The 24,032-nt window shown below is 41.3% G+C and overlaps 1 protein-coding gene across 1 annotated transcript; it reads left to right on the top strand.

Annotated features, from left to right (window-relative positions):
• Nucleotides 1-15,880: 15,880 nt before the first annotated feature.
• LOC131680040 (uncharacterized protein K02A2.6-like) lies at nucleotides 15,881-19,845 on the top strand. The gene is made up of 2 exons (XM_058960772.1): nucleotides 15,881-16,636; nucleotides 16,678-19,845. Exons 1-2 carry the CDS (start codon nucleotides 15,881-15,883, stop codon nucleotides 19,843-19,845), a joined length of 3,924 nt encoding a protein of 1,307 aa, XP_058816755.1.
• Nucleotides 19,846-24,032: the final 4,187 nt, after the last annotated feature.

Genomic DNA, 24,032 nt, shown 5'->3' with positions numbered 1-24,032 from the left:
CATCAAATTTTCACGAACATTAAAAAACAGGTATTTGCGGGTGAGACGCCGTACCGTGATCACAAACTGAAAAATAGCTAGCAAAAGTATTTTTTAGCTCTCGTTGATGTTTTTGTGGTTAGGTGTCCAGCTGAGTTTCTTGAAGTTTGATTATACTTATAAATCGGCTAGCACCTACAATTTTTTGAAGGGGGTACTACCATTTCTAGAAATATTTTTTTATTCGAAAATTTTAAAAATATTTTTCTTTCGCAACCCTGTGTAACGGTTAAGTTTGAGTAACTTTATTAAGGGTATTATTTTTCTATATGTTTGTGCGAGCGATGTATATCTATAGGTTAGTAGGGTTTCTTAAAAGCAGTTTTTGGCTGTTTCTCCCAACAATAAATTTATATAACTTAGGTTAGTTCTTCAAAGATTCATTTTGAAAAAAAAAGTATTAATTCCCTGAAATTTTCGTTTTTATCCCAATATTGACATTACTACAAATCAATGCATTCACAAAAATTTGTGTCTGATACTTTAAAGAATAATCCGAAGTAACTAATACTTAGATACATATCGCCCATTTAAATATATAGATAAATAGACTAATAATCCTACATGTCACTGTGTTAGGTCCGTTAGTTTGTGGATGTACCTTAATAAGAACCTATAGGGGAGCCCGGGGCTAGTTGGCGGTTGGGGTAAGTTGGCGGAATCCCTTTTCCTCTGTTTCTATTAGATATACAGCGCTGTCTCTTCTTGTGTACCTTAAGTTATGTTAAACCCGTTATCCAATGTGTTTTTGTTGCAAAACGGTTTTTTTGGTGGAAGTTGGGGTGATATTGTGTTTTCGAGCATACCAAGTAAATTTTCTAAATTTTAAATACTTTGCGTTATTTAGGCTGATTTTCAATCTATTTTCCGAATGATTATATTTTTCGATAGCGCGTGAAAAGAGCTTTCAGTATCCGTATAGATATTACATCTATCCACAAACAATAGTTATTTTTAAATTGTTTTTAATAAAATATGCGGTTGGGGTAAGTTGGCGGTGCTGCACGCGGGGCAAGTTGGCGGTACTATTTACAGTGCAAAAATGTCATCAAAAACTTTTATTTCTGGAATTCACTCCAAAATAAGAAAATCTTTTTCTTGTGTATCTCGCCAATGTAGGAGACATTTATTGCGGCCAATTGCGTGAAGAATTTTGAAAATTTGCTTTTAAATAGGGAGTAAACCTCAAAGTCAAAATACTGGGGTATTTAAACTGAAATATAATAGCAAATGTCCGTTAATATACAGTTCTCTCGAAAAGACATTCAGCACGTTCCAAAATGACCTTTGAAGTAATTAAATGTCCATTTTATTGCTTAGTTTTTGGAGTATCCTCACATACCGTCAACTTACCCCGGGGCCGGGGCAAGTTGGCGGGTTTTCCGCGTCACATATTTTTGTCTCTAAAAATGGAGACAATGCATCAAACACTTTAAAAAAAATCAGAGATGTTGCCAAGAGTCTGCTCTTTCATGATGTGTGTTCTATTTTGCAAGGTCTACCTACATCAAAGCGATAAAAATTGAAAACTGAAAACACCGCCAACTATCCCCGGTTTCCCCTACCTAACGCAAATGTTCATTTAATGACATTACGATGTGAAAAAATACTTTTTAGCTATGGATCCTTCGCCATCATATGCGGCATCTCACCTGCAATTTTGATGCGGCATCTATCCCAATTGTAGGGGAGAGATGCCGCACGACGACATTTTCTTCTGAAATTATGGTTGACTGTACTCATGATCAGAATGCCTTCTAAAAGGTCCCAGCTATTCAACAGATACATGATTTACCAAAAAAATCGAACAATTAAAAAAACAAAATTTTAATGAAATACTGAAAAATTTTCGACGCTCCGTTATGCAACTGGATGCACATACTCATTAATAAAATTTTCATGAGTAATAATAAGGATTATTTTACATCTCCAGTGCTGAAATTCTTCGAAAGACAATCTCACACTATCATATTACCGTACAAAAGTGACGAGATGTAGAGAGTGCCGCATCTCTCCTGACGCGGCATCTCTCCCGAAATTTCTCTATGCCTTTTGCTATGTCAGCTATCCAGTATCCATTTTACCGAATAATGACAATGAAATGCTTCTGTGTCTCAATGTCACAACTATGACAACAATCAGTTTATTTTAAATTTTATCAGTATTATTTACTATACATGTATTGAGAAAAAATGATCTCAAGTCACGGCTTTGTAGACTAATAAAATTGTAATTAAACTTTACCCTATCTTTTCTGATCTTTCGATTCTCTTAGTAGTGCTTCGCTGAAAATAGGTAACTATTAAAAAATCGATGCAAGCTATTATCGCAGAAAATTAATTGTAATTTTCGCTAATGGAACCATTAAATAGAAATAGGCTACAAAATGTTGATAGACAATCGAATCGATTTGTAAAAATAAACAATAAATATACCTAGATTAAATCGTGCCAAATTTATTTCCATCTACACAAGGCTACATGGCTGCTACACGCACGACGGGTGATTCAGTTGATTGTGGGTAAATATCTGCTAGCAGACCTTGCAAAATTTGACCATGCTCTTCAAAACCTGTCGTAGTAGGTGATTTGAGCTAGCACGAACAAAACAATTATGTTCAATGTCATGGTTACAGCCGGTTAGCAGTTGTCAAATTGAAACATTTGCTACGGTCGGTCCTCTTTGCAGTCATTCTGCCTGAAGCGATCACCCATTATCACATTATACCACATACCTACTTTGTTGATCTTTGTGTTAATCGATTTTTAACTTTTCTCTTTCCCTCCGTCGTCGCAGTTCCACAAAACGCTTCGAGATGCCAAGAAGCACCTAGATAAATCGCTACTACCCACCGAGTACGATGGAACAAATAGCTCGGCCGAGCTATCGATGATCCTTCACCGGCAAGTGCACGACTCCCACGAAGAACTGACCCTGCTCGACCAGATGGAGATCGATGTCAGCAAGTACACGGCACTGTGGAACCAAAATCATCCGGCCAGCGGGTGTGGTAAGGCGAGCGAAATCGAAAGTGGCATGGTGGGCAGCTTTAGGAAGCTCAACATTGACTAGGGATTCGATGTGTTAATAGTGAAAGTGTATATGTAAGGTCGATCATATCAAAACTACGGCACAGGCACAGGTACCGCAAACGAAACTAAATGGCAAATTTGGGATGTCTAGGCTGAGTCTGATACGGTTCGAAGTGTGTTCATTATTCAGCAGTAGTTACCAAAAACGTGTTTCAGCTCAGTAAAATTTATGATTTTTCTACGCTTTGTTTCCTATCGAGTTTGGTGTGATGAAATGCGATGAATAGCGACGAAATCAAAAGATGTCGGTTGCAGTTTCGTAACCGAATGGTGACTGCTGCTAAATCGAAGCTTTCGAATGGGAGCTCTAGTCGGTTTTTCGCAAAAGAATCACTAGAGTTTTTTCGGAAACAGTTTGTGTATGCATAGCACATTTATCCGCACGAGATGTTCATTTAAATCATAAACTGAATAAATTTAAAAATATAACTAGATTATGCCTCACTTATATCTATAAGCTAATAGTAATGGTTTTCGAAAGAAAAAGCATGCGTGACATTTTTCTCTAATTCAGACAAATTTGTTAGATATCAAATATCACATTCCCTTTTTAGACGATTATTTATTGTTTAAACTTAGAACCTGATCGAGAACGCTAAATTTATCAGAGAATGTGTTACAAGGTGATATAACTGGATAAATTCAGCAGATGTTCGACGGCTCTCGTGTAACAGGAATGTTTTTTTTTGTTTCGATTTTAGATCGGAATAGAAAGCTGGGCTATGTGTAGGGCAATGTTGCTTTCAGAAACATTTGGTCCAATCTTCTGAGAGTCAGTTCCCATTATCTTTTGGATTTCATAACTTGTTACACGCCCTAATCCAAGAATTCGAATGTTACTTCCATTTTGCGTTATTATGATGAATGCAAAATGTGTCTTTTAGACACAACAATGTGAATTACTATTTGAAATCGATTTCATTAAAAATGACATAATTTAACAGAAATAAAAAACGAAATCTATGAACAAAGTTTAAACGAAATATATGTTTTAAGGACAACATTTAAAATTCCAGCAGTCCAAAGCAATGGAAAAATCCATAACTTCTTGGAATATAAAACTAAATAAACAAATGTACATTGACCAAAACAATGGGAAAAGTCCACGTGGAGTTCGTGGGTAGGGGTACAAATATTGTACACGAAGGGGGAAGAGGGAGTCAAAAGCCAAGGAATTTCTGTCCTCGTGGTATATGAACGGCCCCTAATGGAAAATAAGTCCATATTAATCCATATTAATTACCCACAGCTCAAAATTATTGAACATTTAATTTTGTCTCGTGTTTATTGATTTGTCAATTGATTTTTGGGCTCCAAAATAAATAACATTCCTTTAGAGACAATTTTACAGCGAGAGATAAACACTGTATAAATCAAATTGGATTCAATCATAAGGGATGAAATCGTTTCACGTATCGTTACATTCAAGCAGCAATATTGGATAATGTGATAATCAATGTACCTAGTACAGCATATAACTCACTCATCAGCATGACAAGCGATTGCAGAACCAAGGGAGCTTTTATCTTCGCTCGAGAAACGAAGAAATAATAAGGTAGGGTCGCTAACAGTGGTATTATGATTTCTGCAATTTACTGAGAACGCTTGCAATCTATGTCATTTCGGTTTATAATTGGTGTATTAGAGAATTTGAAAATTTGTGGAATGTTCATTGGGAACGTTACAACATTTGAATGAAACGCATTCGGGAACACTACTACACCTAGTGACGTCGGCGGAATCTCAGTTTTTATTCACGAACGCAAAGTAGCATACTTTTAGGCAGTAATGTTTCTCTACAATGTGGTGATTTGGTGATGTTGTGGCAGCTCGAAAAAAAAATGAACACACATACACATTAGACTGTCCAGAAAAATGATTTTTTTTTTGAAAACTCAATCGGTCCGCCCCGGAGTCGTCTCCTAGTCCCACCAGGAGTACTTGCACCAAATTTGAAGTAAATCGGACAAGTTCAACTACCGGACCAACGTGCCTGAAGTTTGTATGGGATTTTTCAACAATTTACATGGAGAAAACAAATAAAAACATAATATTTAAATAGTTTAATCAGCATGAGTTCAATGTTAATTTGATTCGTGGAAGGGGAGGATGCGTTGGGAACAACGTAACATATTTTGATATACGGGTGGATGAAGGGAATGCGGGTGTGAGGTTGGTCTAAGCAGAGGCGGGGGATCAAAAAGTTGGAAAATGATGGGGGGGGGGGCGCAACATCCAACTTCCTATTATATCTTCCAATGACTAGGTTAGTGAAAATTGGTTAAGTCATAACCCAAGTGGCTTTAGTTCTAAAATATGTTTGGAGTCCGGGATTTCCGTAATTATCGATCTGTGATATACCATCAATAATCTAGGCCAGCGAATCGAAGTAATTTGATATTCATAGATTTTTAACCTATTGTGCCGATTTATATGAGAAAAGTCACCGCAATAATCAAGCAGTTACTACGGAACTTATAGTCAGTACTGAATAAAATTCGAAAGCAGTCAATGGAAGTATTAGGGTAATTTCGGGAGAGACTCTCTATGTCTCGTAAATAGGGTCACTTTTATACGGTAATATGATATTGTGAGTTTGTCTTTCAAAGAATTAAAACACTGGAGATGCAAAATAATCCTTATTATTAACTCACGAAAATTTCATTAATTTTTATGGGTGTCCAGTTGCATCACGGAGTACCGAAAATTTTTCAGTACCACACTAAAATTTCGTTTTTTTTATTTGTTCGATTTTTTTCGGTAAATCATGTATCGGTTGAATAGCTGGGACCTTTTAAAAGGCATTCATGAGCACGGTCATCCATAATTTCAAAGGAGAATGTCGTCGTGAGGCATCTCTCCCATACAATTGGGAGAGATGCCGCATCAAAATTGCGGGTGAGATGCCGCATTCGATGGCGGAGGATACGTAAAAAATGTATTTAAATATAATCTAAAATTATTTTTTTCACCGCATGTATTTTTTTTATTAAAAATGTTTTCAACATGTTGAATAAAAATGTTTGTAGAAATGGTAGTACCCCCTTAAGAAGAATGAAGGTGCTAGCCGATTTATAGGTGTAATCAAACTTCATGACACTCAGCTGAAGACACCTAATCATAAAAACATCAATGAGAGCTAAAAAATAGTTTTGCTCGCCATTTTTCAGTTTGTGACCGCGGTGCGGCGTCTCACCCGCACATGCGGCATCTCTCCCGCAATGGCCTTTTTTAAATGTTCATTGAAATTTTATGATTTTTTTTTTCATTGCAAAAACCATGTCACAGTATTTTAGAAACTTGTCGCTATGGATATAAATGGTTTCATCAAAGATTGAATGATTTACTTTGATGCAGGATCGATTTTTAAAAATGTGCAGCATCTCTCCCCAAATTACCCTATATCTTTCATTTGAAAGAAAGTTTGTAAAATTCGGATATGAGTTCGCTAGAAAATAGGTATGATATTAGCTTAGAAACTTGGCAAGTTTTCCGGGAGCTTCAAGAACTGTCATAGGCGACCATTGTGCTCAAAGCTACTTCGATTGATCATTAGTGATCTAACGGGTGTTCAATAAAAAATGAGAATGATTGCAATACCTTTCTGTAATTAAAGTAAAGAGCGTAATTTTTTTCACTGCAAGAGAATTGCTCTCTGAACTCCGTAGAAATAGGTGGTATGTTTTTTTTTTCTTTCGGGTGCTATCAGTTCACTCGAAGATATCGTCGAAACAGTAAGCACTCCGCGAGCGTGTTGTACGCTTTTTTGGAACGCATGGTCATCGTGGAAAAAAGTTTACGGTAGATCACTTTTGAGATGAAAACGTGCCCGTGATTACAATTTACCGGATCCTGGTATCCCTGAGCGTGGAGCGGAAGGCCGGTAGCGGCCGTCCGGTGAAGATAATGGCGGAGGAGAAGGAGGGACCGTTGAAAAACCGTTGAAAGGACGGAACGAGTTTGCGTGACGCCGGCCAAAATATCACTGCTCCCATACCTTGATTCACCCGAACTCTCAAGACGGGTGACATCATCTGTCAGAAGAAGACTCGGTCCCCGAGTACACCGACGAACAGATAGCAATCAGGAAATCGCAGTGCCGGTAGATGACGAAGAACTATCGCGGGACGTCGTTCGTGCTGGACGACGAAAGTTACTTTCCGCTCACGAAGACCCACATTCCAGGAAATTACAGCTACTAATCCAGCGAAAAGTCGGCCACACCCCCCGAAGTAAAATATAAGTTTAAGCTTAAATTTGTAAAAAATGTTATGCTGTTCATCGCCATATCGGACAGAGGGATTTCAAAGCCGAGCGGTCTGGCTATCAATAAATAAGTGTACCAGGAGGAGTGTCTTGAGAAAATTCTTCTGCCGTTCTTAAAGAAGCATCATGCGGATGGGAAGTATATCTTCTGGCCGGACAAGACGTCTTCCCATTACGCCAAGAAGATGCTGGAGTATCTTGAGCAGAAAAAGATACCGTACGTGCCGAAAGAAAGGAACCCGACCAACTTGTCCCCATGCCGTCCCATTGAGGATTTTTTCGGCGCTTTTAGTACCCTAGTGTATAATTGGCGGGCCAAGGATAGGAAGCAGTTGACCACCAGCATCCGGAAGATGGACGTCAGTGCTATTGTGAGAGCATCGCAACTAAGTTGTTTCCTACGGCTGACCAGGGCCTCTTATCCAATATTCATTGACGTTTTTTGAAGAATAAACATTGTTTTTAATAAAAAAATACTGAATTCGCTTAATTTTTTTTTAACGATGTGACTGAAAAATTTTCATTTTTCATTGAACAACCGTTACTATTTTTCTGCTTTAAGGAGAAAGTTGATCAGAACCATCTTTGCGCGGGAAGAGTACTAAATCAGTTATGGAATTTGCAATTTCGACTTTGTCTCATCAGAATCCGACACTAACTTAGTGATAGGACTAAGCTAGCGCCGGATTGACCCTCCATTTCTTACAGGATATCGCAGTAGGCCATGGCAAAAAAAATTCTGATGTTTAGTTTCCAAGATATGAATGTTTGAATGTGTAAAAATGGCGTTTTTTGCAGTTTATCTTTTTTTATCGGCGTTTTTAAATTATCTGCCGAAATTGACAACATAGATTACAACATTATATATTTTTAGACAGCTAAAGAATACCTCAGAACAAGCTATAGATTGTTGAAATCGGACTATTATCAAAAGAGATATTTACAACAAATACGGACAAAAAATTTTATCATTCCCTTTGCCAGGAATATGACTAAAAACATGTAATCTAATGTTAACGCCAAAACGGCTAATTTTAGTTTAACAGTATGCTCGGAGAATTTAATGTAGGTATTATGCCCTTTATTTTGGTATTGTGATTTTGCTGATTAATCCCCCTACGAGTGAGATATTTTCATAAATTTTCTTGAAAGTGATTGCATTGAAATGATGTCTTCAGCAAATTTGTAGCTCTTTCTTTTGCAAATAACTTTACTGAAGACATGAAATATCTATTTTGAATACTTTAACATTTATGGCTTGTTGTTTGTGGATTACCCTTTGTCGCCTATTTATTGTTCAATATAGTAATAGTCCATTTAAATAAGCCAAACATTATTTCGATAAAACGTATTGTATTTGTATTTCATTCTTCTTCGACCCTTCTGACTGCAAGTTTTCTAACTTAGAACCATCGGATCGATCTGAAACATATCGGAAAATAAAATGCGATATAAATAACTGCAAGCAACGGCGTAGCCAAGAGAAGGCTTTGGGGTTTAACACCATACACCCCACCCATTCTGATGCTTAGTTCCTAAGATATGGATGTTTGAATGTCCAAAAAAGGCACCTTTCGCAGTGTTTTTTAAATTTCTGTCGAAATTAACAACATAGATAAACACTCTTCGGACAGCTTATACGAATACCTTTCGAACGAACTATAGTTGGTTGAAATTAGACTATTAGCGAAGAATATATCTAACATTAAATACAGATGACGGATTCTTACCGTTTCTCAATATCTAGAAATAAGACCAGAAACATGGAATTTACTATTACCGCAAAAACGGTAAAGTTGAGGTTAACAGCGGCTTCGGAGAAGTTATTGGATTTTATATGCTCTTTCTTTTGACATTATGTTTTCACTGATTAATCCCCCTGTAAGTTCGATATATTGATTAATTTTTTTAGCTATTATATTGAGATGATGTCTTCTGCAAATTTATAGCCCTATCTTTTGCGAACAACTTTGCTGAAGACATTAAGTGTCTATCTTGTATGCTTTAAAAGTTATAACATGTTATTTATTATTCAATATAGTAATGATCGGTTTTAATATACCAGCCGAATTTTATTTCGATAACACGAAAAAGGATGATATCAGGACATATTTGTACTTCATTTTCTACCTATCACTGCCAGGATTAAGCACCAAACAATTTCAAATTGTCTGATTGTGTCTTGATCACTTGTCAATGTGCAATATTTTATTTGCAAGTATCTTTTGGCAGCTTATTTTCTAACTTATGACCCTCAGGTCAATCTGGATCATATTTCGGAAAACAAGAAACGAAATAAATGACTCCAAGTAAGCGGAAACAAAGTCATTATAAACTCGTCCACAAGAAACTTCTTCGAATACTGACTACTTGGGGATTATTTTTGAGGATATCTTTTGTCTATTGCATCGATCCACACCATTTTTGGTAGTCAGTTAAAAGAATAATTTCACGGTTTCTTTCAAAATTTGGCGAAGCTTCTTCCATTCGTTCATTTGTTTGGGTTATTTATATTAAAAAAGTCCTAAATTAATAGGCACAATTAAGATGGTGGACTGCTTTGGGAGACAAAAACCTGTTTTAATCCACCTAGTGGTGCAATTGTGCCTTTCTCATTTCTCTAAACTATGGCACGGAGACTTTTTATGTTCAACATAATCGTGGAAATGTCCATTACATTCTTAGTACACTTTGCACTTATACACAATGGCATGCCAGCCACGAACTTGATGAGCTACGTGTCGACGGTGAAACACTTGAAACAAAAAAATATCATACTTCATTAGCCTAATCAGCATTAGATCAATGTTATCTGCTTGCTAACTCATTTTGTCATGCGGGGGTGGGTATGTGAGGAGGGCGAAAGTCCCATGAACGAACGACTCCCCAGCTTAAATTGGTATGCTTTGTAATGTAGTGGTGGTTTAAAGATGATGGGGTTGAAAGGGAGGGGTATGAGGGCTGGTTGGGGTGGTGGTCTGAGGGGTGATTTAAGGAGATTTTTAAAGGAGGGGCGCGAACAGTAGAGGGGGGGTGTAACCCCTCTCCGTAAACCATCAACTACGCCCCTGTTAAAATCCAGAAACGAGTCGAAAAAAAATTTAGGTTAGGTTGACGTTTTTCAGAGTGATTGCATAACCTTTCTATATGAGAAAGGCAAAAATGTGCCAAAATCCAAAAAAGTGAATCGTAGTCAAATTTTTTTTTCGAGTTTGCATCAAATCTCGACGTTTCATGCACCTTGAACACATTTAGCATCAAAAATAAAAATTCAGTTTTTGATTTTTCCTATAGTTTATATGAGAAATTTCTGTGTGGCCGCACTCTGAAACCCGTAATTCCGGAACCAGAATTCCGATCGATCCAAAATTCAATAGCAGCCGATGGGAAGGTTGCACCTTTCATTTGAGACTAAGTTTGGGCAAATCGGTCCAGCCATCTCTGAGAAAAATGAGTGACATTATTTGACACATACGCACATACATACACACACACATACACACACACATACACACACATACATACATACACACACATACATACATACACACACACACACACATACAGACTTTTTCCGATCTCGACGAACTGAGTCGAATGGGATATGACACTCGGCCCTCCGGGCCGGGATTAGGTTGACGTTTTTCAGAGTGATTGCATAACCTTTCTATATGAGAAAGGCAAAAATGTGCCAAAATCCAAAAAAGTGAATCGTAGTCAAATTTTTTTTTCGAGTTTGCATCAAATCTCGACGTTTCATGCACCTTGAACACATTTAGCATCAAAAATAAAAATTCAGTTTTTGATTTTTCCTTTAGTTTATATGAGAAATTTCTGTGTGGCCGCACTCTGAAACCCGTAATTCCGGAACCAGAATTCCGATCGATCCAAAATTCAATAGCAGCCGATGGGAAGGTTGCACCTTTCATTTGAGACTAAGTTTGGGCAAATCGGTCCAGCCATCTCTGAGAAAAATGAGTGACATTATTTGACACATACGCACATACATACACACACACACACATACACACACACATACACACACATACATACATACACACACACATACAGACTTTTTCCGATCTCGACGAACTAAGTCGAATGGGATATGACACTCGGCCCTCCGGGCCGGGATTAGGTTGACGTTTTTCAGAGTGATTGCATAACCTTTCTATATGAGAAAGGCAAAAATGTGCCAAAATCCAAAAAAGTGAATCGTAGTCAAATTTTTTTTTTCGAGTTTGCATCAAATCTCGACGTTTCATGCACCTTGAACACATTTAGCATCAAAAATAAAAATTCAGTTTTTGATTTTTCCTATAGTTTATATGAGAAATTTCTGTGTGGCCGCACTCTGAAACCCGTAATTCCGGAACCAGAATTCCGATCGATCCAAAATTCAATAGCAGCCGATGGGAAGGTTGCACCTTTCATTTGAGACTAAGTTTGGGCAAATCGGTCCAGCCATCTCTGAGAAAAATGAGTGACATTATTTGACACATACGCACATACATACACACACACACACATACACACACATACACACACACACATACACACACATACATACATACACACACACATACAGACTTTTTCCGATCTCGACGAACTGAGTCGAATGGGATATGACAGTCGGCCCTCCGGGCCGGGATTAGGTTGACGTTTTTCAGAGTGATTGCATAACCTTTCTATATGAGAAAGGCAAAAATGTGCCAAAATCCAAAAAAGTGAATCGTAGTCAAATTTTTTTTTCGAGTTTGCATCAAATCTCGACGTTTCATGCACCTTGATCACATTTAGCATCAAAAATAAAAATTCAGTTTTTGATTTTTCCTATAGTTTATATGAGAAATTTCTGTGTGGCCGCACTCTGAAACCCGTAATTCCGGAACCAGAATTCCGATCGATCCAAAATTCAATAGCAGCCGATGGGAAGGTTGCACCTTTCATTTGAGACTAAGTTTGGGCAAATCGGTCCAGCCATCTCTGAGAAAAATGAGTGACATTATTTGACACATACGCACATACATACACACACACACATACACACACACATACACACACACATACACACACATACATACATACACACACACATACAGACTTTTTCCGATCTCGACGAACTGAGTCGAATGGGATATGACACTCGGCCCTCCGGGCCGGGATTAGGTTGACGTTTTTCAGAGTGATTGCATAACTTTCTATATGAGAAAGGCAAAAATGTGCCAAAATCCAAAAAAGTGAATCGTAGTCAAATTTTTTTTTCGAGTTTGCATCAAATCTCGACGTTTCATGCACCTTGAACACATTTAGCATCAAAAATAAAAATTCAGTTTTTGATTTTTCCTATAGTTTATATGAGAAATTTCTGTGTGGCCGCACTCTGAAACCCGTAATTCCGGAACCAGAATTCCGATCGATCCAAAATTCAATAGCAGCCGATGGGAAGGTTGCACCTTTCATTTGAGACTAAGTTTGGGCAAATCGGTCCAGCCATCTCTGAGAAAAATGAGTGACATTATTTGACACATACGCACATACATACACACACACACATACACACACACATACATACATACACACACACATACAGACTTTTTCCGATCTCGACGAACTGAGTCGAATGGGATATGACACTCGGCCCTCCGGGCCGGGATTAGGTTGACGTTTTTCAGAGTGATTGCATAACCTTTCTATATGAGAAAGGCAAAAACACAATAGTTCTTAAATAGGAAATAAAACCAAGTCTGGAAATATTCACTGTTGATTTTCTTTGAATGGTATCACTGCTAGTATCGCCCTTTTCAAGAAAAAGCGTTGATATGATATTTCTTGGACTACCTAGTTATTTGCTCAGTCTTTTTGTGAACAAAGTGTGGTGTCAGCCAGTTGATCAGTTAATAGTTTTTTTTTAAATAATTTCAACCTAGCGAATTACTTGATTTTCTGAACGCCATGCAAGGTTGCCAAGCCATAAAAAGTATTTTCTGGCTTTAGATGACATCTTCAGCAAAGTTTAATGAAACTGGATTACGCATCTAAACAATTTGGCACCTTACATTTCCTTAGTATTCCTGTTTAGAGAAATCCTTTTATTACTCAACAATCAAAAAGTTTTTTTTCTGTCAGGTCATATCACAGTTCAATGGTCATAGCTTTTCCAAAGACACCATGTAGATATTTATACAGCTGATCTAAGCTGATAAAATACTGATTTGTTACACTTTTCAAGAATATTGTCTGATGTTTATGTGCATGAACAAAACAACCGAAATTCTATTGTACAGTTTTTTTGTGAGTGCGTCTAAATTGTATATATTTTTTACAGTGAACAAATCTTATATTTTAGTAAAAGCAAGCGATTCTTCGTCTGCCTTATACCCAACGGAGCTACATTATATTTCCGCTGTTAACTCCGAGTCTTGTTTAATCCATGTAATTCCTCGACCTTTAAACCATGTAGCTGCGTCCTGCGTTTCGTCATTCTCGCCGTACATTACACCTGATAGAACCTCTGTGTACTTGAGCCATTTCGCTCCGAACTCCACTCGGATATTCTCCTGCGGTAAATATCGCAAACCGGTTTCGTTTTAGCTCCGGTTTCCGTTAGTCATTTAGCTCCTGTTGTCGTGAGCCGTTTAGCTGCTGATTCCATGAGCAATACTCCAGTTTCGAATATTTCCTAGCGGTGAAACTACTCTACTCCGACTGCCAATTCTCCGGCGACGGAATTTTCCTAGGTACCGATGTGAGACTGTTAGCTTCCAGCTTCGTCGTGATCTACTCGATCCAGTGGTGGATCTAGCCTGCTCAAAAGCTACCCTGTAGAGTGTCGGTCCGGCGATTCCAGGTGCAACGTTGCATTCGGTACATCGGCGCCTCGACGACCCACAACCGGTCCAACCTACCCCGATGGAGAGTTTTCCGAAGACGGAATTTCTCCCGAACCCGAATTGTTGTTTCATGGCGGTTTTCTAGCCGGCAGTGCTACTTTGATGACCCCTTCGCCACTTGCAGTGCAGCCTCAAGAGTATAGGCGTCACTACTCTGATAATAGCGTTCCAAGCATGTTCGTCGTGAGACACCTCTTCGATAATAATATCGACTATCACGCCGGACAAGTTCTTTGAATCTTTGGACTTTCGAAATTCACGTATTCCGGTGCCTTCTGCCTATTCACACACTCCGGACAAAGTGGTGATGAATCATATCCAAACCGATGCAGCTATTTCCGTGTTGTTCTACTCTTGTAGCCATTTTGCCAACGAGTCCATTCTAAGTCTCCTTGAATTTGGTATATTCCTCCACTGGTACCGACAATACCGTTCTATACGCGCCTGCTACACGAATAGAGGAGGAGATACCCACCAAGAGTCGTCTCTTGCTGCATCTTGGGCCTCGTTCTGTATGATCGTAGCCAATGTGTTGGTTGTTCTCGCTGTTTTCTAACACACGTTTCGAAATTACTGTTATAATTTAACCGATACTCGACCGTCACACCCAGGTGCTTCTGCACACGCTTCGATGGAAATGACGCTGATCATGACGTGCTTGATTTTTTTATGAACGCTGACCAGCTCTTCCTACGTTTTGTGGTGAGCTAGCTGCAACCTGTCATCAGCCATCTAGATTTCAATGATAGGTCTCTGTCGCCAACGTCATCCAGAGTCTCGCCAGTTATCTTCAGGACAACGCTATCTGCAAAGCCGACTAAAGGGAGTGCATCACAAGGAAATGTTCCTTAAAATTCACCCGTTCAAACGATCGTTTTCAAACTTTCAGGAAAGCAAAACAATTTATTGAAACCTTTCCGTGTTCGTTTTATTCAATTTCACAGCCGTATCCAAATCCTTCTTCTTAAAACTGCGTTGAGATGGCACGGACTTGATCTCCTTGTACCACTCAAGAACATTTTTGAGTAATGATACGAGGCTGAGTCCAGCTAGAAAAGCGGAGGGTCATCATGAAACCTCAGAGGTGGGGAAGTACACGCTTTTAGCGGAATTCTTTCATTAACCGTTACGATCGTCACGAAGGGTTTGCTTCGCTTTCCGCACGATCAAATTGCCCGCCAAATCAAGTATTTTTGGGCAAATTTGGACATCTTCTACTCTCTAACTCCCTCAGAGATGTCTAATTTTACCCAACATTATTCCAAAGATTCCATTAGATCCCCCTATGATTTATATATGTATGAATAGGGTATTTCTTTCTGCACAGCAAAAAAAAATAAATTTAGCAGCTACTACCTGCTACTCTACATACCATAGCCTGTTATACCACACCTGTATCTACATCTCATTGCATGCGCGCCCCTACCTAAGCGCGCTGCTCTGTGCACTGCGGCACAGTTAGATATACCGCGATGAAGAGAAAACGCGAGGAAAATGCTCGCGAATTATTGAATAAATAAAAGTGTTAAAACTAAAATTGGTTGTTGTGTTATCGTTTATTGATCCGTCACAACAGTTCTGGCGACGAGGATGGCGAATCCGGATCCATTACCTGATGCTTTGCTTGCTGCTGCTGTGCTTCCACCACCTAATTTTTCAATTGATGCTTTCGACAAGATAAAGTTGAAATGGATGCGGTGGGTGGAACGACTGGAAACTGCTTTTTCCATCTTCGGGATTGCTGACGCTGTGATGCGGAAAAATCTACTATTGCATCATATGGGTCCCGAAACGTACGATGTCATTTGCGACAAAATTGCACCAGAGGTTCCCCGAGACAAAACGTACGAGCAAATTGTCGTTACCCTGGAAGGATTTTTCAACCCCCAGCCTTTGGAAATAAGTGAAAATTTCCGGTTCATGTGTCGCCGGCAAGGTGACAAGAATGCTGCTTCCCCCGATGAATCTGTGGACGAATATTTAGTGTCCCTCCGCCGAATTGCTGTTACGTGCAACTTTGGTGATTATCTTGACACGGCGCTGCGAAACCAGCTGGTATTCGGGATAAAACGAAACGATATCCGAAGTCGGCTATTGGAAAGAAGGATCCTTACCCTTCAGGAAGCCCGTGACATTGCTGTTAGTATGGAGCTGTCGCGGAAAGGCGGAGCTGAGATCGAGGGAAACTTGGCGAAGCAAGAAGTCTTCGCGCTGCGCCGGATGAAAGGTAAAAGTGCTAAAAAATTGAAATTAGTGAAAAAGGGAAATCCTCCACGAATGTGCATCCAAACGCGGGCAAGGTTAGCTGTTTTCGCTGTGGGGATAAATCTCACCTTGCAAATGCATGTAAGCATAGGGAAACCGTTTGCTCATTTTGCAAAATAAAGGGGCATCTCGCAAAAGTGTGTATGAAAAAGAACGCGAAAGCGAACGATACTTCTGGTCGTGCCGGGAATACAGCAAACGTAGCTCAGACGAATTACGTCGATCAATCCGGTAATAGTGCGAAGCCTACTAATGCGGAAGTGCGCGAAGTGTGTACCGTCGAGTCGATGCCAGGAAATACGAAATTCTGGCTCGAAGTGCGTGTAAACGGATCGAATATTCGGTTTGAGGTCGACACTGGATCGCCAGTCAGTATTATCAGTGCTAGGCTCCGGAAAAGCCTGTTTTCGAAGGCGCGGTTGCGTGTGTGCGATACGAATCTTATTAGTTACTGCAACAACAGCATCGATGTGCTGGGTATCATCGACGCGCGGGTGGAATCCGACGACAAGATTATTACGTTACCGTTGTATGTGGTGAATTCCGATAAACATCCATTGCTGGGAAGAGAGTGGCTAAAAGTTTTGTCGGTTGACTGGAATAAGGTACTCCGGGGACCGAGTGCTGTTAATACAATTGCTGCTGCCGCTGCTTCTATTTCTACTGCTGCTGCGCTCGAAGAAGTGTTGGCGAAGTACCCGAGGGTGTTCGATAATTCAATCGGTAAAATTTCCAGTGTCCAAGCCAACTTACCGTTGAAGAGTAATGTGCGTCCTGTGTTCGTGAAAGCAAGGAAGATGCCCTTCAATATGCAAAAAATCGTGGAGAACGAATTGGATAAACTCGTTTCGGAGGGAGTACTTACAAAAGTTAACCAAAGCAATTGGGCGACACCAATCGTTCCTGTGAAGAAGTCCCAAAATCGTGTGCGGATTTGCGGGGACTATAAACAAACTGTGAATCCAAATCTCGTGGTGGACAAGCATCCACTACCTACTGTGGACGAATTGTTTGCTTCGTTGGCTGGTGGAATCAAATTTACTAAAATTGATCTCGTTCAAGCATACTTGCAAATGGAAGTCGCTCCTGAGGATCGAGAAATTTTAACATTGAGTACTCACAGAGGTTTGTACCGTCCAAATCGTCTGATGTACGGCGTCGCTTCGGCGCCAGCAATCTGGCAACGTCAGATGGAAATAATACTGCAGGGAATTGACGGAGTCAGCGTGTTTCTGGACGACATAAAAATCTCTGGTGCTGATGATGAAACTCATTTGCGTCGGCTGGAAGAGGTTCTTCGGCGACTAAATTTACATGGTATTCGTGTGAACAAGGAGAAATGCGACTTCTTTGTTGACACGATTGAATATTGCGGGTACCTGATTGATAAGGATGGTATCCATAAACTGCGTAAGAAGATTGAAGCGATCCAGAAAATGCCCCGACCGAAAAATAAGGACGAAGTTCGGTCGTTCGTGGGATTAATCAATTACTACGGTCGGTTTTTCGAGAATCTGAGCACTGTGCTGTATCCTCTGAACAACCTATTGAAACATGAAGTGCCCTTCAAGTGGACTAATCAATGCGAAGTGTCCTTCCGGAAGGTGAAGGAACAAATGCAGTCCGACAGTTTCCTTGTCCACTATTCGCCCGAACTACCGCTGCTGCTTGCCACGGATGCATCACCTTACGGAGTTGGTGCTGTGTTAAGCCATGTATACCCCGACGGTACTGAGCGTCCGATACAGTTCGCGTCTCAAACCTTGAGCCGAGTACAACAAAACTACATGCAGGTGGATAAAGAAGCGTACGCTATTATTTTCGGCGTAAAGAAGCTTTTCCAATTCTTGTACGGTCGGAAGTTTACCCTGATTACGGATAACCAGGCGATTTCGAAAATCTTCGGAGAGCACAGGGGATTGCCTGTCATGTCCGCATTGCAAATGCAACACTATGCAACCTATTTGCAGTCGTTCGACTACGAGATACGCTTCAGGAAGTCTACTGATCATGCGAATGCTGATGCCATGTCACGCTTTCCGCTTTTACGTGCTGATCCAGATAACGAAATTGAAGAATCTGATGTCATAGAGTTGAATCAAATTGATACCTTGCCGCTTACAGCTGCTGAGCTAGCGCAGGCTACCGCGGAGGATCAAGCAGTGCGCAATTTGATTCAAGGTATTAAGTACGGGAAACCTGTGGAAGGTGGAGACCGATTCGGAGTGGACCAGATCGAGTTTTCACTTCAGAAGGGATGTCTACTCAGAGGAATACGTGTATATGTGCCTGCCATTTTGCGAAAACGAGTGTTGGAGGAGCTACATTCCACGCACTTTGGAACAACCCGTACGAAATCATTAGCCAGAGGTTACTGCTGGTGGGTAGGCATGGATCGAGAAATCGAAGAAATGGTTTCAAACTGTGCTGAATGTCAATCGGTGAGACCAGAACCTGCGAAGATGAGACTGCACTGCTGGGAAACTCCTACGGAACCTTTCCAGAGAGTTCACGTGGATTTTGCGGGTCCTTTTATGGACACATACTTCTTCATACTGGTTGATGCGTACAGCAAGTGGCCGGAAATCAAAGTTTGCAGGTCGATTACAGCTGAGAACACGGTGAACATGTGTCGTGAAATCTTCAGTACGTTCGGTATTCCGTCAGTATTAGTAAGCGACCATGGCGTTCAATTCACTTCGGAAACATTTCAGCAGTTCTTACGAATGAACGGGGTAATGCACAAAATGGGAGCACCGTATCATCCTGCTACTAATGGACAGGCTGAGCGCTACGTCCAAACGTTTAAACAGAAATTGAAGGCCTTGAAGTGCACAAAGTCTCAACTCAATTTGGAGCTGTCAAACATTTTGCTAACCTACCGGAAAATGCTACATCCTTCTACAGGACAATCACCTTCGATGTTAATGTTCGGTCGGCAGATTCGATCGAGGCTAGATCTACTTTTGCCGAAGAATGAAGCTGGAAGGAGTAACAACTACGTCGTGCGACAGTTCCAGGATGGGGATCGAGTGCGTGTACGAGATTTTTTGTCAAACAGCAAATGGAAATTTGGTAGAATTGCTGAAAAGACTGGAAAATTACGGTATGTTGTACGGTTGGATGATGGCAGAGTTTGGGAACGTCATATCGACCACATTGCTGGCGTTGGTGCCAATCTGCGCGATGTCTCGCTTGAAGGCTCGGCGGACAATTCTCCAGAGAAGTTGGACGTTGACCACTACATTCGTACCTGCAGTTGGAGAGTCGTTGGCGAAAACTGCTGGTAATTTTGGTATGGAGCAAACTTGTCCAACACCGGAGTTATCTGGCCAAGATTCGACTACACCTACAAGAGTGATTCCTGATCTGATTGAAGTCGCTCCAGCTAACGGGACTCGTCAAAATGCTGCTGCTGCTACCCCTCAAACCCTACGGCGCTCAAGCCGTGTGGTTAAACCGCCACAAAAGTTGAATTTGTGATTTTTTTTTTGCATTACATAATTAAATAAGAATGTTTTTACGAGGGGGAGAAGTGTTATACCACACCTGTATCTACATCTCATTGCATGCGCGCCCCTACCTAAGCGCGCTGCTCTGTGCACTGCGGCACAGTTAGATATACCGCGATGAAGAGAAAACGCGAGGAAAATGCTCGCGAATTATTGAATAAATAAAAGTATTAAAACTAAAATTGGTTGTTGTGTTATCGTTTATTGATCCGTCACAACATAGCCCCTTGAAGTTAGCCCAAAAAAAAAAAAACAAAAAAACAGGCATACATCCAACACCGAAAAACTGTAAAAAATCAAATAAAAAAGTTACAATAAAAAACACTTTTTAAGGGGGTATTCCGACATGTACTTCAATTTCACCCAATAACTTTTTTCGCTTAACAGATAGCCATTTTACTACTTCAACAAAGTTTCTAAAATCATTTCGTCTACAAACTTTCCATAGATGACTATTAATTTTGGCAACAACTTGCAAAGTTATTTTTTTATCTGCGTATATACCCCCTTAAATCAAAATTTTCCAATATTATACTAAACTGCTTGAAAAATAAAGAAACCTTTCCGAAGACATCAAAGTGCCATAACCAATAGTTTCGTCGCAAATATCAATGTCCGGCTTTTTTGATTCCGTCCCACTGTGCGGTGGTAGATTTCTCCCGATACCGATGTTTGTTTCGGTGAACCATTTAGCTCCGCGCTTCTTCCTGATCTACTGGGTCTAGTCCCGGCGGTGGACCTTGCGTACTCAATGGGCCAGTCAGTAGGTGCCGTGGTCTGTCCAGCGATTCTAGATGGAGCGTAGCTTCTGGTTCACTGGCGCCCAAAGACCCTTTGCTTGCTGTTCGACGCGGTCTACTCGATCTAGCTGGCGGTGGATCTAGTCTACTCCGGCGGAAAGTTCCCCGGCGGCGGAGTTTTTCCCGAACCCGATTTGTTGTTTCACGGTGGCTTAGTCAGGGGCGCTGCTTTGTTGGTCCCTTCGTCACTTTCACGGAGATTATACTCGACACTATTCTGTTAACCGCATCCTAGATATGCTCGTTGTGGCACATCTCTTCGATGATAATGACGATTCTCATGTCAGATATACCCCTTCGAAAGTCTTTGACCCTAGGACATTCAAAGACCACGTGCTCTGGCGTCTCTTGCATGTGCAAACAATTCGGGAAAAGGGGTTACGAAGCAGGTACTTCTGGAAGCACCCGTGCCCTTACACAAAACTCCGTTATATGGAAGTTCACCTCGCCATGCTTTCTGTGCACCCACACTGACACATTTGGGATGAGTTGGTATGTTCTCCTTCGTTTCTCCGTGTTGTCGCACTCTGCCACTGCCACTTAGCCAACGAGTACGCTCCCACCAGTGTTCTTGCATGTCTTGTATTCCTTTGCTGGCGGCATTCCACATCCTCAGCCAGAGTGATACAGATGGGAATCATCCCAGCAATGACGCACACCACTTCGTTACGTACGCGCTCCCGACATGAGCACCCATTAGTCAAAACGTGCTTGTCAACGTAGTCCGGTTCCGCTTTGAGTTCAGTGCAGCAGCCTAGACCGGTTCGCCTAGAGCCGTCTTGCTCCGACGTTCGGCATGATCCCTGCCAATACGTTAGTTGTCCGCGCAGCCTTCTCGCATACACATGTTTTAATTGAACCGATCGTCAATTACCACACGTAGGTGATTTAGCGCACGCATCGATGGTATTGAGTGTCCGCCGTCGCTGATCACGACACCTTGTTTTTTCTGGCATCTTAGCTGTACTATCTACGTCTTGTGGTGGGCCACTTGCAACTTGCCATCGTGGTTTCACGATCCTCTTGGGTCTCGCCGATTATTGTGAGGACAACGTCATCTGCAAAGCCGACGATCTCAATTCACCTGGGCAGTTCCAGTGTTAATATTCCGTTGTACATTATATTCCAGAGCGTGGGGCCAACTGCCTTGAGGAGTACCGTTGTGGTCCTAATCGACCTCTGTCTCATGTTCGTTTTTCTTAGACCAATACTCGGTTCTGAAAGTAACTTTGCATAACCTTGCACAGATAGTCCGTAACCCGCATTCTGTGCACCGCTACGGCGATAGCCACCCAGCTGACACTTCTGAACGCGTTCTTCACGTCGATCGTTAACACGAAATAATAGCGTTTACCCCTTTGATCTTTTGCTACGGTGCTTTATCCGCGCTCGCGATGACTGTGTCGATGGCGTCCACCGTCGATATCCCTTTCCAGAATCCGAAATGCCTCTCCTATAGTCTGTTCTCACTTTCAGCGTAGGTCGTCCGCCTGTTGAGGATGACCCTTTCCAGAAGTTTACCGAGAGTTTCAAGCCGGCATGTAGGCTGATACCATGCTGAATCCCTAGTTTTGGCAGCAACACTAGCTTCTGGATCTTCCATCTATTCGGGAAGTAGCCATCGTCCAGGTATTTTTGTAGGACTATCCTGAATTTGTTCGGAAACGCCAGTCTTCAATGCCACGTTGGGATACCGTTCGTAACGGAAGCTTTTTTCGCATTCAGCCCTTTCGTCACTATAAAGAGCTCGTCGTTGGAGTCTCGATTGTCACCATAATATTCACTGGCTACATCAACGGCAGCACTGAGGATACTGAGTCTATCGTTCCACCAACACGCCGGACGCGGGTAGTTGCTTGGCTCCATTTTACTCGGCATTGCTACATCACATGCTCTAGCTACTGTTTCCGACAGCTCATCGGCACTCGGAATTGGAGTAACGCTGTCAGCACGAATAGCTTCCACAAAAAGGTCCTTGTCGAAGTTCTTTATTTTCCACCTACGCTCGCGAAACCTCACTCTCCGCGTTACCGTACAATTTCGCCGACCACTGGTGTGGTGGATCGATTGGTGGTCACTATGTGTGTACTGCTCACCAACTTGCCAATCCATGTTATCCATCAGCGAAGGACTTAGAATGTTATCTTGATGGTGGATTCTCGACCATCTTAGGGAATATGCTAGCGGAGCCTTCGTTGCACAGTCTTACATCCAGCTTCGCCAGGGCTTCCATCAAGCTGTAACCTCTTGCGTTGGTCAGCCTTATAACAACCGGCGTTCGTTCGACTAACGAGTCGGTTAGTGCGTCCAACATCCGATTGTACTGTTCTGCTGTCCATCTTGGGGGAGCATAGCAGCTACAGACGAATACACCGATGATCCTGGCGATCACGAAGCCTTCGTGTGTGTTATCCACCATCTCTTGGAAAACCGCCCAATACTTGAATTGTCGCCATCTCTGCACTATCCACCACCCAGTTACAGTTATCGGGAGGAACACGATAGAGCTCTGAAATAATTGCAACGTCGCACGTTCGTTTCTGTTGTTGACTACCACAACAGTTGCTGTGCTATTTCGCAATGATTGAGATTAAGCTGGGCTATCCTTATTATCATTGGCTTGCCTTCGCCTTTTTGTACTCTGGGCATAAAAAGCCTCATTCGTGCAGAGCAAGCACTTCGGATGCTTTGTGCAGTCACTAGCAATGTGTCCCTTCTCTCCACACTTTCTGCACTGATCAGATGTGTCTAGGCCTCTACAGTTTCTCGTCTGATGGTCTAAACCCAGGCACCTGAAACACCTTTCCGTTTGATTAGTGGCTCTAAGGATCAATTGTAACGAGTATACCGACTATCCGACTTTGAACTTACCGGCCGATATAAGCGGTAAGCGTATCGCTGCTGTCTATATGCCTTTATATGCCTTCCTCAACCTGATAGACATCTGCTATTTCTCTCGTTACGTTGCTCTAGTAGCGGGCTTCTCACTTCGTCTTCCATTGTGATCTCGTCCAGATTCCTCCACTCCACCATCGCTTCTTGAACTAAAGCTCTCATATTTGTTTCTCCTTGCACCGCTTCTGCCACAAGTTCCCGATAGGTCAACCTCTTGATCAATGGATCCTTCTTTAGCTCGAACAGTATCTCGCCTTTCTGAGTGCGCCT

Source organism: Topomyia yanbarensis, chromosome 2 (assembly GCF_030247195.1).
Source record: "Topomyia yanbarensis strain Yona2022 chromosome 2, ASM3024719v1, whole genome shotgun sequence".
Taxonomy (NCBI): domain Eukaryota; kingdom Metazoa; phylum Arthropoda; class Insecta; order Diptera; family Culicidae; genus Topomyia; species Topomyia yanbarensis.
This window is presented reverse-complemented; position numbering and strand designations above follow the sequence as displayed.

Coding starts and splice junctions, on each gene's coding strand:
- LOC131680040 (XM_058960772.1), top strand. CDS start 15,881: ATGGCGAATCCGGATCCATTACCTGATGCTTTGCTTGCTGCTGCTGTG. Junction 16,637..16,677: donor ATCTCACCTTGCAAATGCAT/GTAAGCATAGGG, acceptor TGCAAAATAAAG/GGGCATCTCGCAAAAGTGTG.